This window comes from Chaetura pelagica, unplaced genomic scaffold (assembly GCF_000747805.2).
Source record: "Chaetura pelagica isolate M959 unplaced genomic scaffold, ChaPel_1.0 scaffold206, whole genome shotgun sequence".
NCBI classification, from domain to species: domain Eukaryota; kingdom Metazoa; phylum Chordata; class Aves; order Apodiformes; family Apodidae; genus Chaetura; species Chaetura pelagica.
Genome location: NW_009953801.1, coordinates 333,809 through 352,299, shown reverse-complemented (window position 1 = coordinate 352,299; position 18,491 = coordinate 333,809). Strand labels below are relative to the sequence as shown.

General features: G+C 43.8%; 1 protein-coding gene across 1 annotated transcript in view; it reads right to left on the bottom strand.

The window, feature by feature from the left end:
- Positions 1 to 18,491, bottom strand: part of MDGA2 (MAM domain containing glycosylphosphatidylinositol anchor 2) — a 330,656-nt gene that overhangs the window by 23,418 nt on the left and 288,747 nt on the right. The window contains exon 11 of the mRNA XM_010001201.1: positions 5,269 to 5,446. Coding sequence (XP_009999503.1) covers positions 5,269 to 5,446 — 178 coding nt within the window. The remainder of the gene's footprint in view (positions 1 to 5,268; positions 5,447 to 18,491) is intronic.

The window sequence follows — 18,491 nt, the reverse complement described above, 5'->3', positions numbered from 1 at the left end:
CCTGGCTACTGCTGAGAGGAAGGTTTTGCTGGCGGAGAATCTCGGGAGGAGAACAAAGTGTCGCCAAACGTTTGAGCTTGGTTAGAGCCAAGATGGATGATCCCTTCATCTTCCTGCCCTTCCTCCAGTCAGCAGAGAATAAAACCTGCTGGAATTTCAGATTGTTGATGATTTTATTTTTCAGTGATCTGTTTTTGTGCAGGGCACAGCAGAAGAGCTTGGGCTGAAGGGTTTTCTTCCATGCCTGCCTTTCTGTGAGGTGTAACTGCACTTGTACAAAGACAGCTGAACTTCCCACAGATCTGCCCCAACACAGACACTTGCTCAGCTTACCAAAGAGGTGGCCTTCAGAGACTGCAACCTTATGTCCCAGTAAAAAAAAAGCTGCAAACTGAGCTTTCTTAACCATGAAAAGCATAAACCAGAAGGATGCTGGAAGTGCAGCTGCTGTGTTTGGAAGCTGGTTACTGTGGTAATGACAACTGGCACCTAAAACCTTTCATCAAGGGTCCATATCTCTTGGTTAGCACAGGACAAGGAATCTTCACTGCAAATATTGCTGAGCTACAAGGACAAGGTTTTTTTTCCTCCCATAATAGCAATTAATCTAACTTACTATTTATAACACTGGATAATACTGGATATGTGTATCTGTGCAAATGTACAAATCCTACCAGTTATGCCCTGTATGGTGCCCATTTTCTTTTTCTGGAGCTAGAAAGGTAGTAGTAGTAGTAGTAATAAATTAGAACCAAAATGATATGCTTTTCTTCCATACAGAATCTGGGGAGTACCTAAACATCATATGAAAACACACAAACTAGACCACAAAGCAACTGGGCACCACAGTCTCTCTGCCACTGACTCTGTCACAGCTGTAACACTGGGGTGTTGGCTTTCCTGCCCCCTCAGAAAAGAGCTAAACTTGCTTTTTTAATCACTGTTTAACTTCAAAAATATTTCAGCATAAATGCACATCTGAAACAGCAGGGGCTGAAGTTTTCCTTGGAGTGGTTGGAGGACTTGACAGCTAGTTTGTATCCAGCAGGCTGACACAGATTGACATAAAGTGATGGGGATAATATTGCAAGGGTTACTATGAGACCTACCTGCTGTTACTGGGGGACATACCTGGTTTGTATGAGCCTACAAAACATTCATTAGTGCTACTTACATTGCCCTGTGTGTATTTACTCAGCAAACTGTGATCACTAGCAGAGTAACTTAGGTATCTACCAAAGAATTTATCAAGTGATGTTTAGCTGTAATTATCAATGTCACTCCTACTGGGATGATTGCTCTTGTCTCCCAGAGGAGAAAATGATGCATGGCAGGTGAGGGATGTCCCTGTGAAATGCTTGCACCATGGGTAAGTTTTTGATTTATGGGACTGGATACTGTGGAATTTGTATTTTGTATTTATAGCTCCCATTGGGGATGGCAGGGTGCACTGTAAAGAGCTCATTACTGAGGTGTTCCTGCTCTAATAGTCTCCTTATGTTCCTAGAATCATAGATTTTGGATGTTCAGATGGCTACCAGCAGGCTGGTGTATTGGAAGGTGTTCTTTTTATATACTAGCAGGTTACTCTCCAGGCCTGGGTCTTAATTTAAAGGTGATGTGCTCTGCATCATGTACAAGGAGTGTAACCCAAACAAAATAACTTCACAGGTTGGATTAATGTGGCTTAATTTCAGTGATCTAAAAGTTTGACACCTCCTTTAAGAGTGTAATTGGATGGAGTGTCTCCAAAGTCACTGCAGAGATATGGGCACGTCCAGAGGGTGATTCCTCCCCTGGAAGAAACCTGGAGAAACCTTCTCCTCCTTGGTTAGTCAGCAAACACAACCAATACACCAAAAAGGTCTTGGTCTTTACACACTTCCTAACTATGGAAGAAACCTGGAGAAACCTTCTCCTCCTTAGTTAGTCAGCAAACACAACCAAGACACCAAAAATGTCTTGTTGGTCTTTACACACTTCCTAACTGCTCTAGAGAAATCAGTTCTGTGCCTACCCCAGATGCTCCTAGGAAAGACAAGCTTAAGATGTCTAAGTAAAATCAAGGTAGTTCATGGCCTGTCTGTCCTCTATGTGCACAAAAATAAAACTCAGCTGTAAAAGTTGATGTGTTTCTTAAAGGCAAAACCCTGCTACCATTTTTAGCAACACTGCAAGGTGTCTGATCTGCTTCTCACACTGGCTGTATTTCTTTAAAATGGAGTGAAACCTTTCCAGCCTGCTCTAAGTGTAAAAAGTAAAGGGAAAAATGTTTGCAGTGGGAACCCTCACCAATAGAAATATATTGTGCCTTCTAAACCTAAGAAAGAGCTTTTTTACTCTAAGGGTGTTTGAACCAAGGAGGTTGCTCCATCCTTGGAGATACTCATGACCTGAATGGACATGGTCCTGGGTCCTGGTCCTCTGAAAAGAGTATTCCCAGAGTTGTGGGAGGATAAGGAAGGGCTGTCACTGCTAGAGGCCAGTGAGCTTCTGGGCTGCAGATGAGATCTGAACACACAGAAGCACAGGGACACACACACACAGCTCCACTGAAAATACAAAAATGCAACTCTTTTCCCCCTTGTCTGAGGTTTCACAACTTTAAAAAAACCTAATGGGAAAGAAATGTAAAAAAAAAACCCAACCCTTAATTCTCCTTTTAAGAAACTTTTGCATGTTGTCTTTTCTTTGCTGGGTAATGTTGGTGATTATTTCCTCCCCAGCTGCAGCCCTGCTGCTCTGCATCCCGCCAGCCCAGGAACTGCTTTGCTAACTTCCCAGCATTTTGGATGATAAGTATCAGATTTGCACTCTAACAACCTATGCGATACCATCATTTTATAGCTGAAGCTAAAACATCTTTAAAATTGGCCTGGTAATAGTTTGCTGACACTACAGGCACTGGATGAATGCTGAGATAAAGATGCACATTTGCAGCACACGAAGGCTCAGCGGTTCTGGGATCCCTCTTCAAAGCAAGTCACTTCAGGGTTGTTTTTTCCTGATTAGCATCTGGCTCATGATTTCTGAAGCTGGGAATTTGTCAGCACCAGAGCAATGGCACCGAGCAGTGCTCCAAAAGCTGCTCTCCATCTGGGGCAGGAGGCAACAGTTTCCTCTCTCCTGGGCAGCTGGATGGTGCGTTGGCACCTCATCAGCACGGAATGGGATGCTGTTCCCATCTGCACTGATGGCAGATTCCAGCAGGAAAATGTGCAGCAGACAAAATAAGCCTTTTATGCTGCATGGGGATGTTCTTCCTGCCAGCCAGGGGCTAGAAATGTAAATCATATTAAAACCTCAAACTCAGCACAGTTGAGCCATAGCTGAGACCTCAGTCAACCTCCCAAGACTTGCCAAGGTACAACCACCACCAAAATAGAGCAGCAATGATTGAGTGACCTAAATGGTGGCTTTTTCTTCTTACAGGAGCACTGACCAATATTTAAGACACTGGAGAAATTTCATAGAACAGTGGAATGGTTTGGGTTGGAAGGGACCTGTAAGATCACGTTGTCCCCTTGCCAGGGACACCTCCCACTGGACCAGGTTGCTCCCAGTCCCATCCAACCTGCCCTTTGACACTTCCACCAACTCTCTTTAATTGATATTTTGTCCTCATGAGCTTTGGGAAGCTGGACTTAGCAAACCCTTTCCTGAATCAGGTGAAACCTACGGTTCCTCCATCACCATCAGTAGCACATCTGGCACTCAGGGAAACCTGCAACTGGCTTCCTTAGAATTAGTGTTCAAGATTGCTTCATGTAACTTTTTTTCCTTGATATTAATACAGGGATAAAAATAATTGATGATGAGAATGAGTAGGGCTGTGCTAACAACTGATCAGAAAGAACTGCACAAATGATGCACAAGCCATTTAATTTTTTTTGTTGTTTGTTTGATCACTATTTTAAACTATTTTATAATGATTTCTGTATGTAAATCTTGATCTGTAGGTTGTTTTTGCTTCTCTTGCACATCTTTCCCTGCTTTGGGCTCTTGTAGCTATTTGTATAGCCCTAACTACTGTTGATCCAGCCCCTGCAGCAACTGGGACCTACGTGGCTAGTTGTGACTTCACCTGGGCCACGTGGCTTTTGTCCTGTGAAATGAGCAGGTTCCTCATGATAGAATCACAGAATGGTTTGGGTGGGAAAGGACTTTTCAAGGCCATCTAGTCCAACCCCCCTGCAGTGAGCAGGGACATCCTCAACCAGGTCAGGTTCCTCATGATAGAATCACAGAATGGTTTGGGTGGGAAAGGACTTTTCAAGGCCATCTAGTCCAACCCCCCTGCAGTGAGCAGGGACACCCTCAACCAGGTCAGGTTCCTCAGAGCCCTGTCCAACCTGGTCTTGAATATTTCACAGGGATGGGGCATCTCCCACCTCTCTGGACAACCTGGGCCAGGGTTTCACTAACCTCAGCATTAAAGAATTTCTTCCTTATATCTAGTCTAAATCTCCCCTCTTTCAGTTTAAAATCATCACCCCTTGTCCTACTGCTTCAAGCCCTGCTGAAAACTCTGTATCCAGATGATAAACTCCTACTTTGATGATTCCATGTTTAGAAACCTCTTTCCCAGCTCCAATTTCCCTTTTTCCATTATAAAACCTTCCTGGCTAGCACAGCAGGTTCCCAAGGCAAACACCCAGCAGGATCTCTGGTAGAGCTGCCTGCTCTCTGAGGTGCCTCTTGCCCCTTCATGGCCATTTCTTCAGAAGAAAAACAAAACCCAGGTGATTCAGTTACTCATTAAATATTTTGAGGTATTTTGAGGGAATTTTCAGAGCTCCAGGAATTAATCTCTGCAAAAGCTGGGAGACTGAATGGAAGGATGTAAAAAGACTGTCTTTCTCTGGTGAGATTCAAGTGGACAAATCTTTGTCTCGGCACAACCTTTGGAGGAAAAGATAGAAATGTCCTTTTCCACTTGCATAGGACTAGAAATGGTCACTTAAATAAATAAATCACATTCAGACAAAAACTTCTTAGAAAGTGCTCATTCTGGGAGGGGGGAAGAAAATATTTTGATGACATCAAACCACTGATTTGGCACAAATATGACTTGTTTTGTAGACTTCTTTCCTCAAAATTCATCACCCTTCAGAGCAAGAACAAACTCAAGGAAGGAGCTATTTCATCCAGCTAACATTAAGTTTCCCCCCCTTTTTTTTTTCCCCCACAGCATTTCAAGATGATTTTGCTTTTTGGCTGCTCAGGATGGATCACAACACATTTCCTTGTACATGAGGATCTTCTTACCACTGTACTTGATGACCCGGATAGTTGAGTCCCCCTCCCCAAATCTGGTGATGGGTGTCAGTCGGACTTCATAGGCTTCTGGCTTGATCAGCTCAGTCAGGTTGTAGGTAATTAATTCTCCCCTTTGAATATTTCCATTCACTGTAATTTCCTGCTCCCACCAGCGCTGTTGTCCAGCCTAAAATCAAAAGAAGGGTGGAAATGTCAGAGCTTTTGGGATAGAGGTTGTCTTCACCTTGGACATGACAAGGAGCACACCCAGACCTGGGCTAGCCCAGGTGCTTCCTTCAACCTTCCAGCATTGGAAAATCCATTGCAAAGCAATTGAAAACCCATTTTACCCTGAGGCTACCCCTGCCTGTCCTGTGCCTTGACTCCCCTGCCTGTCCTCTGCCTCACCAGCTCCACACCCAACCTTGGGCAGCCTGGCAGGTGGGAATTTGTTGCCTGCAGGCAAAGTGCTGAGTTCATCCACTTGGGAAGCTTTTCTGAGGCTCACCAGGCAGAGAGCACAGCAAGGGATGAAGGACCCAGCTGGGGATGGTGTCCAAGCCCCCAGGCATCCAAGCAGATTCTGCAGCATGTTACATAACCTCACTGAATGCTTCCATCTTTAGGAGCCCACATTCCTTTGCAAACCTGCCCCTGTGTCTCAGACCCACTTTGTAGAATGTTAAGCAACTTTCTTCTTCCTTAGAAAAAAATAAAAAGCTGTTCATTTCAGTCCATTCAATCATATTCCTGTGGCTGGATTTGCTATTCTGTCCCTCTAAGCCTGAGCAGCTTCATTGTCTCCTTGTGCCCAAAGCCCTCCATGATTTCAGCATAATATTGGCCAGATGTGTTTTCTGCCACCATGCTCATCAGGCTGGGGCAGCTGGGGCTCCTTGAGCTGGTGGGAGGCCATGAGGTGTCACATCCAGCACTTGGGCCATTGCTGGGAGCCAACAAGAGCATTCTGAAGGAATCACAGAATCCTAGGGGTTGGAAGGGACCTCGAAAGATCATCCAGTCCAACCCCCAAGGACTGATATGCTGTTTGATTTCTAAGCACTTACCACTTCTGTTGAGCAGTGAGAAAGGAGCAGCCTGGCCACTAACAGCCTTGCTGCATAATTAGCAGCAATCCTTGGAGTCTCCAAGATGGATGGATTTCAGATAACAATGAAAGTCAATATGAGCAAACAACAGGCTGTTTTATTTAAAAAAAAAAAAGCAGAACATAGATTTTTGTGCTTTATAGCCTACACAGTGTTTTCAACATAAAAATCCATAAATTCTTTTCTCTATATGCCTTACCAAGAAATGAAAAGGGAAAAAAAATCTAATTAAGAAGGCATCACAAGAAAAAAGTGCCACACTGTGTCTGAGATGACTTTAACTAGTTTATAGATGAGCAGAAATCAGGTGTATTTTGGGCAGCAGAGTGCAGTGTGACTCGCAGATACTCTGCCTTGTTACAGGCACTATCTGCAGAAAACAAAGGAAAAATCATGAAATATTTACCACACATCCCAAGACAACTGTATGAGCCCAGTGATGCTAAAATGAGATGTTCCACTAAGCCTCCCACACCTCTCAGTGCACCAAAGTTGTCACCTATTACACGTCCACCAATACAGAGTTCAGGGCAGAAAGTCTTTTATTCCAAAAATTGTCATTTGCTGATGCAGTAAAAACATACACTGAAATCCAGTACTAAATCTACCAGATTTCATCCAAATAAACTACATTTGCAGCAAGATGAACTGCCTCCAAGCTTTACACTCCCAGCAGTGGGACAGGGCTGTCAATATTTCATTGATGAAGTACGTGATACCTGCACAGCCTTCTGCCCATTACATAAACCAGACCAAGAGGCAAAAAAGGCAAAAGGAATTCTTAAGAAAGTTGGGATGATGGAACAGCTGGAGACATCAGCTTTGCTTTGTTGCCACCCCCAGCAGTGTGTGTTTTACAAAGGAGGAGAGGACAGGAGGAAATGGCTTCAAGCTGTGCCAGGGGAGGTTTAGGTTGGATATTAGGAAAAACCTTATTTACAGAAAGGGTCAGTAAGCACTGGGATGGACTGCCCAGGGAAGGGGTTGAATCCCCATCCCTGATTGTGTTTAAAGATCTGTTGCTCAGGGACAGGGTTTAGCAGTGGGCTGGTAGAGCTAGGTTAGCAGAGTTAGGTTAAAGGATGGACTCGATGATCTTACAGGTCTTTTCCAACCTGAATGATCCATGATTCTATGAAACACTGCAGACAGACAGGGCTGCCTGTGCAAACGTGTGTGCAAGGACAGGGCTCTGCTGCTCATGCTGCACCAGCTCAAGTAGCCATTGAATTCTGCCTGAAATGCTCACAGGTTACTTAAAACATTGTAGAAACAAAGAGAAGGGGCACCTGGACCCTTCAAATACCTTGAATAATGCACAGGGCACCACGAAGCTGCCAGGCAGCAATCCCAGTCTGGAGCAGAGCATTGTCCTTGAGAGCCAAGTGATGAGAGGGCTGCAGAGAGGACAGCAAGGATGGCTCCCAGAAAAGTCCAAGTGTACTTTTAAGCAGTGCACAGGGAATGTGCCTTGCTGGGCCTGTTGAAGGGATGCTCTTCATGCCAAGCACAGGCAGACCAGCATGTGCTTCCAGAGCAAAGCTGCTGCTCTGAGGGGACCCACTGGAACAAGCCTTTGGGAATGTCTGAACATTTACTGAGTTACCTCACCAGTCAGATGTAATAATCCTATATGTTAAATGTGCAACTATTTCTGGTGTGGGTTGGAAGGGACCTTTAAAGGTCACCTCGCCCAAACCCCCTGCAACGAGCAGGAACATCTTGTGCATTTTCCAAACTCAAAGTTGCTTTTTTAGAAACTACAACTACTTCAACTACCTCTAAAAAATGCAAAAATGGCCAAGGTAAATGAGAATGTTTTTCTCAAAGAGAAGCTCCTGTGTTCACACCCCCCTGATCCCACAGAGAAAATTAAACCCCCAAACTCCAAACCAAAGAAATTCCTGAGAAACTCCATCCTACCCAGTGTTTTTTGACCACATCAAACTGTGATGGGAGCTGAACTCACCATATCTGTACAGACAGTGGTTACAACAAGGCACTAGTGCAGATCATGGCACAGTTTCTCTAAAGCTTTCTAATGGAGACTGAGTCTTTTATCATGAAATAGGTACATGAAAATAATAAGCAGCCAGTTACAGAATTCAGAAATGAGGAACAAATTTGTATGCAAATCATTTAGTCTACAAATGTAAACCTAAGGTCTATATATTTATTAATTGTTTAAAATTTTGCCTGAATAGCTCCCCAAAGAAGTTACATGCAGCTTACATACTGGAAGTGAGGCTGCTTTGCAGACCTCATGAAGGCTACTTCTCCTTCTAGAGGCAGAATTCTTTTGCTTCCACTGTCATTATTGTTGTTTGTTCCTTGTAGTGGATTGCAATTTCTATTATGTTATTATTATTTTTTTTAATCAAATGATGAAGTTGCAAGGAAAACCATTAAACAACTGACTGTGCCCCAGAAGTGAGAGGCACTTCACCAAACAGCATTTCAGGATTGTGTCTGTCCCTTTCCCAAAAATTAACAACCAGAGAAACGTAACATTCTGGGGAAAATGAAATAAGTTTCAACATGAACAAATTAATTGTTTCCCTTTTAAACAGACATCATGAGTGCTTTCAAGCCACATGTTTTATGCCAACATGTTGTTTGCCAATTACATTTGTGAGCCCTGTATTAACAAACCTGTGCTGCCAGGTGTGGGAGCCAATACAGACCTGCTGGCAGCTGTTGGAAGTTATCCAGCCTTTGCTCACAGATATTTCTGATTCCTTATGGTGCTCTACTGTACAAATATTTCCTACTGCACCTGGGCTTGGGATAAGGGAATAGAGACACAGAGACTCCAGCAAATATTGTTGATAATTAATACTTCATGTTTGACATTCACAACTGTCTAAATGAGTAATGATTTTCTCTCAAGCTCCACTGCTGTTTGGAATATCACCCCTTTCTACAACCACCCAAACAAAAGCAATAAAGAAGCTCCATTATTTTATTCATTCTGAAAGCCAAATAATTTGAGTTTTCAGTTCAGTCCTATGCACCCTAAGCCAGTTCTGGACACTGGCATTTCTCCAGATGAAGCAGCTTCTTTGTGCTTTGTAATCAACACCAGCTCTGTTCCAATTCTTATTTTAACCGTGGAAACCAGAACAAAACCCACCCCAAACATCTCAACTCTGCCACTAGGTTTGACACAAGACGTCCCCTTGCCTGATTTCCCAGCTCAGCTGTTCAACAACTAAATAAGGGAAATCATTATTCACACAGTTTTGCCTCAATAGATTTCCAACATTCTCCTTCCATTAGGAAAACAGAACAAATGGTCAGGCTGGGAGTGAAATGGCTGCATGGAGGCATCACTGTTGCTTCCCAGCCCTGGTGTGAAACTGCACCTTGGCTGACAAATATTGAGTCTGTTGGAAATAAATGAAGCCTTGAGCTCCTTGACTTGATGGGACACAGAAGAAAAAGGAAGGCTGGACCTCTATGGAGCTGGGGAGCCAGGACACCTGCTGGAGGAGCAAGGGGTTTCTATAGCACAACATTTTTAAAGATCTGCATGATGCTGAGGCACATCACACCAACACTGAGATGCCCAAGACACCCCCAAATGAGAATTTAGATTCCTACCACACCTTAGAGCAGTTCAAATTCCTAGCACAGAACTGGGAATGCTCTGCATAGCCAGAGCCCCTGGAGGAGGAACCCAAAGCTCTTGGCTTTTGCTGCTTGGCATGAAAGCACCAAGAAGCATCCAGCCCTCAGCCCTTGCTCCTGCAGCACTGTCTGTCCACCTGCAGAGACCTGGACATCTCCTCCAGCTCCCTCAGACAGGAAAGAGCCAAACCCACAACATCTACTTCCTTGAAGTCACCTGTACAACCTCTCCCTAGCATTCAGGTTGTGCCTTTTTATATTAAGAAGGCAAAAGTGATGCTTCAAGGTGAGAATACACAAGCAAACCAAATCATAAAACATATGCCTGGATGGCAATTCATGTATCCACAGCTTTCAAATTGATAAGAATCAGGATTTGCTTGAAAAGGAATTTTTGAAGGAGAAAAACTCTTTATCATCGACATTTATTTACCTTACAAAAATAAGGATACAAAACATTTTGACATATTTCTTTTGACCAAGCTGAAAAAACAGTTTTCCAATGGTTTGTGGATACGTGTAATGCACTGAGGAAAAATCACATCTGTTCCTGGAGCATTTATTAACATTATCATGTGCTAACCTTTAATTAACTTAGCAGAGCATGCCCACATTCAGTCAATCCAGAGCACTGAAGGCTTCACCCTGACTGCTTTTCTCTTGGTTACCTTTGAATATTTAAAAACCTTTGTTCCCTAAAGCTAACAGGAAAGCAAAATCTATTTCCATGACATCAGAGAGGGGACTGGGAAAGCCTGGCAGGGTTTTGCTGCAGCAGGCTGGAACCTTCTCCTCCACCCTGTCAACAAAAGGGTATTTATTCAGTGCCTGTTGCTGAGAAACACTATATTCTCTAAAAGACTTGAGCATACAGATTTCTTGAGAAGTTAATCCTATGGGATGATTAAATATCGATTGCCTATATGCACAGTTATGTTTATAAAAAATAAACACATCCTTAGTCCATTGTACTTGGCCTATTGATTTTGACCACAAATTTCTTCATTGACTCAGAAAGTCAGACAAGCGTCTCTTTAATTAATGACAACTGAATGCAATGCAAATGAATCCACTGCTACTGCTGTAAAACTCATCTGGCAGTCTCTAAAGTAATTTCTTTACATTTTATAACAACAGCAACCATTGATTTTCCTTAATAAAAGAAGAGTTTTCTTCAGCAGTTATATATCTAAAATAGCACTGTGCAGTTCAGGGGGAGATACTTGTTTTATCTGCCCATGGCAGAAGGAAAACTCCAGTTTAGTGTTTGTTTTGGTTCTGCTGAGGAAATTCAGTGGCTGCTCTTCTTCAACAGTTTTGCCCAGCAATATAACCAGAGCCATCTGGTTTTGAACATAAACCTTATCAGGTGGGTGGCTCTTGTGTCATCTTCATTTTAAAGGAGAGTTACAACCCTGACATGAGTCACAGTGGGAAATGTCTGTAATCCAGGCAAAACCAAGGCCAGCTGCAAACCATGGTCTGCCTTTGGTCTCTTCTCCCAGGTAATGAGTGTCAGGATGAGAGGAAATGGCCTCAAGTTGCACCAGGGGAGGTTTAGATTCTTCTAAAAAACTTGTATTTACTGGAAGGATAATTAAATGCTGGCCCAGGCTGCCCAGGGAGCTGGTTGAATCACCATCCCTGGAGGTGCTTAAAAGCTGAGCAGACGTGGTGCTGAGGGACATGGCTTAGCATGGGACTCAGCAGAGTTGTGCTGATGGTTGGACTCAATGATCTTAAAGGTCTTTTCCTTCCAAAATGATCCCATGATTCTGTGACCATGCAGTACTGCTCTTGATGGGTTGGTTTGTTTGTTTGTTTTTAAAATCATTTTCACATGCAATCAGTGGAACTGCCAAAACCTCACCCTGGAGGTCAGCTCATGTGCTGAGCTCCCTGCTCTCCTCTCAACAGAGACATCAGCTGCTCCTGAGGAAGCAGTGACCAGAAGGTCAAACCTAGCCCAGGATGAGCATGCTGATCAGTTTTCTTGCTGGAGCCAGGGGCATACTCTGAGCCCAAGTGCACTGGGTGAGGTTGGACAGAGTGGTGGGGCTGGAGATGCTTGCTGGAGGAGCAAGTGGACAACATCCCACTGGGCAGCACCTGCCTGTGCTGCCGGGTACTGTCACCAGCCCCCAGGGCTCAGCCTTCCCTCACCAGGGGCTGAGGCACATGGAAATGACAACTACATAACAAACCTCTTCCTTCTCTCTTTTCTGCCTGGAAAAGCAAGTATCTAAAGCACATTTAACAGTGGCCACAATCTTTTTCAATGAACAACCTTGTAATCCATCAGAACAATCCCTGGCACGTCAATGACTTCCCCCTTGCAGGGTGACATGAGAGATCATTCAGTCTTTGCTCCCACCATTCATTTTCCTCATTTTGAGCTTCCCACGTTGTGTAATTGGTTTCATTCAGTATGCACAGAAGTATATATATATAAAAATCTCTTCTTTTTTTTCCTTTTTTAAGGAACTAAATGTCTCTGAGTCTTCAGCAATTAGGAAGTTGGAGTCCAAAGATGCAGAATGTTACAGACACAGTTTTTATGGGCTATGAATTGAGAGTTGAGTGATTCAGATGTCAGAAACATCTGTCCATGATCTAAATTTATGGCCTGATATTTGAAGAAGGAAGATGAGAACAACTTCAGGAAAGCTGGTATTCAAAAGCTGGAAGCAAGATGATCCAATGGTTCACACCACTTTACATATGTATTACATCTGAAGTGTTGGAGGCAGAGTGGGAAATGGTAACCCAGGGAAAGATTTTTTAGAGGTCATTTTTATCACAGCAAAATCAAAACACAGCACAAATATCTGCTAAAAACTTGGCAACTTGATGATAAAATACACTGCCTTCTGTTTCTGCATGCAAATGAATGATAATAAAAACAGATTTTAAGGTATGAATTAGGACACCTCGGTCCATTTTCCAAGTAAATTGCAATTTAGATTTCATAACTGGAAGCTTGCTTTTAAACACCTTACAGGCAGAGATAGAGAAAACTCTGGATTTACGATAGGTTTGTCTGTCTTTAAGCAGAAAGGCAATAGAGTTTATCCCTGTTCACTTTTTCCTTAGTGGGAAATGTGACCCCCCCCGTTCAAGCTCAGGTGTGAGAACTGCACTAATGCCCGGATGGAAAATTCTGTGCTTTATTTTGCAGCCACTGCCCATGCAACCTGCTCAGGAACCCCTCTCATGAGCACACCATGTGTATCTGGATGCAGCTGCCCCTGGGCACTGCTGAATGCAAACAAGAGTTACAAATACAATAAAGCAGAGGAAGTGCACAGAGAAGTGACTTGCTCCGGGCTCTTTGAAGAGACTTCCCCATTATCAACTGACTGGGACCACAGGCATCTGTAGACTGAGAATAAAGGAAAGGCAGGAACTTTAATCTTCCAAATAACAAGCCTGAACAAGTTACTCTCTGGTTTACAGGTACCAGTTGACTTTTTATTACTTCTTTAAAGAGGAGTCATTCGTTTTCTAGGTCACGGTGGCTGCGTTGCTGCTGGCAGCACAGGGAACATGGCTGTCACCTGCTGAGAAGCAGAGCAGCCACCGTGGAGACCAGAGCTGCAGACCCTTCGTGTCTCCTCCAGGAAAGTCTCATGTTTAATTTCTTTTCATCCTGCTAACAGTAAATAGCAGAGAGCTGGAAACACTTGCTCATCGCTGCCTGAATGTCTGTGCCACTTGGGATGTATTAACTGTTGCCATTTATAAAAACCTACCTCCATCTATCTTTGGTGAAAAAAATAATCACGGAATGGAAACACCTTCAGGTCATGTTCAGGTGGCACCAGAGCTGTCCTGAGCAGTGGCAGGCTGCTGGCACAGAGCTGCAGCAGGATCTGAGCTGGGAGCTGTGGGTGGAGCCGCTGCTGCCACCGCTTGGGAGCTGGGCTGGAAAAGCACAAGAACATCCACAGCCACCCAGTCACCACTGAGCGTGTGCTCAGTGGAGCAAGAGCTTGAAGGTAAGGTCCAGAAAAGGGTTTGTTGTGGGCAGGTAAACTTTCTGGAGTGTAGAAACGCTCGGAGTGATGCTTGGGACCATTGCTGAGTGCACTTTGGAAACATACAAGGAAATGCCAAGGCAAGTCAACATGCAGGGTGTCGTGGCCTTCCAGCACAAAATCCTCAAGTTACCTTGTCCCTGTCTTGATGCTGTGCCCATTCATTGAGTGAGCTGCAGGCTCCCTCCATGACTGAACTCCACTTTATCAGTGAACAGCTAATGAAAGCAGCTACTGCAGGGTTGGGCACCTCCAAGGGTTGACCAGGGGACATGTACAAGGATGCTTCCAAATACAAAAAAACCTGGAAGAATCTGGGTCACTTAATTCCATATCCAAATCCAAAGCTGAAATACATTAATGTCAGAATATTTCCAGAGAGCTCCTAATGAGACAGAAAAAATGTTCCTCATGTGCAGACAACACCTTGGCAGACCTCAGCACCTTCAGAAGCAAATGCAGAGGGACCAAATCTACACAATCACCATGATGAAAGACACACAAGCTTCTCCTCATCCTTCAGCTCGAGTGTTAAGCAGGATAGGTACAAAGGACAGGCTGTGTGCAGGTGACCCTGAGATATGGAAACTCTGTGTGCCCTGCACTGCTCTTCCCAAAAAAGCTACAGGCAGGAGGATGTCTCCTGAGTTTTCCTGCAACAGAAACAAGGTGTTCTGATGGTGTCACATGTCATTTTTTATTGGTTTTTATATTTTTAAGCCTCTTCTCTCCATGATTTAAACCAGAAAAGTGAATACCAGTCCACCACTAGTGGCAGATGAACTCAGGTACCTACCAGCCAGCTCTGCTCTCAAAAGGATCTCAGAGACAAGAGCCTGCACCTCACGCTGACCCTGGTCCCCACCAACACTTCAGGACTGGCAATTGCTTGCCCTCAGACCCTGCCCCAGCACCTCCAGTGCTTCCACCATCTTCCTTCCTCTTCTCCAGGATCAAAGCTCACCCAAGCAGCACAAAAAGCTAATGTTTTCTGATTATCTTATTTATCTTTACTATCAACCCTCTGTCTGAGCTATTGCTTGTTGGATTATTTTGGAACTCTTCTTGAAACAAAGTTATCCACAGTTTGAATAAACACTACTAAGACAACAAGTCCAAAAACATTTTAAAAGCTAATTATCTTTCTTCTTGTGGAACTTGGTAATAAACATGCATTTGGGGCTGTCTTATGTGGCCCTGATGTCCCCACAGCACAATGAGTATCTTCATCACTGCCACCACCCAAAAAGCCCTAACTCTGTCAGGTTCAACCAGGCCAATGTTTGGCTTTGCCCACTGGAGATGCATCCTCTCTGCTTGCATTGTAATGGAAACTTTGGAGCACCCCTGGACTGGAAGCAGGTGGGACATGGTTTTGCTCCTAGGGAAGGTCACAACATGCACTTCTCCAGAGCGTGGACGCAGGTCAGTCACAGCCTGGCTGTGATGACACTGCATCCAAATCAATAGCATTTTAATTCCTGCTTAAAGCAAGGCTAAAATGTCACATAAACCAAGAGAAACAATTTTTAAGACTTTAAAATTTGCTGGATCCCAGATGAATCCACTCAAGTTTGCTGTGCTGTTCCCAGCCCCAACAGGCAGGTCCTCCTGCTCCTCTGCTGCCAGACATTTACCAGCAGGGGTTTTCCATGTTTGATCCCTGCTTTGTTAGACATTCATACAAGGCAGGTGACATTAAGGCTGCCTTCCAGGGAGAGCTTTCTCCTTGCTTCTCAGTGACATATAACATGCAAGGATTGCTCACTGGGAAAGGGGTTGGTGCTGACTGTCCCACTCCAGAGCAGAAGGCAGGGTGAACAGGTCTGGAGCAGCAGGTTTAGCTGCCATAGGCAGAGCATTGTTTTTTGTCAGGGTAACAAGAGATAAAGTTATCAAAGTGGCATCAAGATCCAGTTCTAAGTTTAAATTAAACACTTCATGCTTACACCACCAACTACATTTCCCTGATGAAGAAACCATCTCTGCCAAGGCACATTTTGTACTTCAGTGCAGGCAACTCAGTGAACACCCCACAGCCTGTTCCAGATGGATCTGGAATGACTGACTGTGCACTCCCATCACTACTGACCTAACTCATCCTCCTGTGGTTCCTAAAAGACCATATTTTTTTCATACAAAATAATTATCCAGTGACAAATGAATGACTGTAGCTGCAATCCAGATGACAAGCCCAGCCCCTTTAAAGCACTGCAGGCTGGAGTTTTGCTGCTCAGTCAATTCTGTGAACAAGTGAGGTTGTCTTGGTAAATGAACTGGAAAAACAAGGCTGCATTTTAAGCAACCTACATGAGTCTCTGCATAAATAGACCAACGAGTAATAATGCAACAAGACAAGTGCATGATGCCAAAGTGCATTGCTAAGGCAAATGAACATACTGATCTTGCTCAACTTTTCAAGTAAGAATGAGTTTTTGCCAACAAATTACAGCTCAACTGTCAGATATGAATGCTTCAACAAACCTTTTCTTAAATGCTCAAGACATCTGCTGCATGAGAGGGAAGGAAATAGCCACTAGATGCTTAACAAAGTTCTCAAAATGTAAATGTGATGGTTTGGATCAGCTCAAAACCACAGATGCACTGCAGTAAGAAGCTCATTTGCCTATTGAAAGGCAATATGGTCTGTATTCAACTTAAACATATGTATAGTTCAGAGAATAAAGTATTATCTAACAACAAAAGAATGGATTAAGCAGTTGTCTTTAGAGACAAATCACTCTCATCCCAACAATTAATTATTTTTGTAATGTGTGTTATTTGGCAAAAGCTTTTACTTTTACTTAGAAAGCTTTTACACTGGCTAGTAGGTTCTGATTTAGCTACAAACATCCCTTAACAAAGACAAAGCAAAATGAGTGTTTAAAGAATTGCTAACATAATTTTTTAATTTTTTTTTTTTAAAAAGGATAATTCTCATTTATCATCTGTTCTCTCCAAACTGCCACTAAAATTTGCACAGGGCTTTCGAAAACAAAGAAATCCTTCCTGGCCTCAGCTGGATGAGTGGAGACAATTCATGACTGGGGAACAGAAACAGATGTAGTTTTGTAATTTATTTATTATTTTTTTTTTTTGCAAAATGAGGTTTTTTTCACATTTTGTACCCCCCTAAATTATATGTATCTCTTTCAGTAAGGACAGAATTTATGGTGAGAGACAGAGAGGTTATGCCCAGTAAAAAATACCCAAGGGTTTGGCAGTCATCTGGGATTCCTCATCTATTACAGAATCATAGAATTCCAGACAGGTTTGGGTTGGAAGGGACCTTCGAGATCACCCAGTTCCAACCTCTTGCCATGAGCAGGGACACTCCCCACTAGATCAGGTTGCTCCAAGCCCCACCCAACCTGGCCTTGAACAGTTTAGGATTGATACCAAGGTAAGACACAAAGGCAGGAGCTGGTTTTGAGAGAAACCTGGAGGCAGGAGCCAAGGAGCATCCCAGGGAACAGCAGCCTGGAGTGCAGAGTTCCCAGTGCCAGGGCCTGTCCTGCACCCACTGTCCCTTACAAAGTCATTAAGGCTGCTCCACAGGGAGTGATGTTGGTGAAGCTGCAGCTTTGATCATTGGTAATTAGGCAATTCATCTCATTTTATTTAATTTTTTTTTACATCTGACGACCTGCAGAGCTCAGGTTGTAAATGGGCTCATGAACAGCCCTGGGGAAAGCCCAGCCAGACCTCAAACACATTTAATAGTCTCAGTTCATGCACTGTCTAGACGTGCAGATACTTACTCAACCTGAATGGCCTTAGAAACAGCTCAGGAAGCTCAGAAGATAAATACTCACTTTACAGGTTGCCAGAATTGCTCATCCCAGAGATGCCAAGAGACACGACAGCTTCTTGGCCACACAAGGGCTCTTCCATTTCTTACCAAAGACCATAAATACAGTGAATACTCAATGCTTGGCCAAGAGAAAACTCACTAACTGAACTTCTTTCACTGTGTAGTATTGCTCTTGTTTGAGGTGGGAGAAGACCATTGCCTCCCTTGGAGTCTCAGCTCTTTTGCCATGCTCTTTAACAATTCTACCCAGAGCTGCCAATGCTCTCCTGCCCCCTGGCCCCAGGGCTGAATTTGCAGATAACCTGCCCAGGAGATGCAGAGCCTATGGGGTGGAGAGATGTCACAGGAGGGGGGATACTGCACAAAAACTTCCAGTCTGAGGTTGGCAGCATCTGCTACCAGTAGCATGGGTTGTCCAGGTTTCAGGTGAAGCACCTCTAAGGGTGAAACTTTATATACAGAGGCAAAACCCCTTTCCCAAAGCAAGCCCTACTAGCAGGGAGTAGTTCTGACTTCTCTCTATGTTTCAGGTCCATACAACTATCTCAGAGTGATGCTGTGAAAATAAGTTCACTCCCCATGAAATAAGGCACAGATGTAACCTACCCACACTGTCTTTAGAACAGGTCTGGAAGGTGGGAG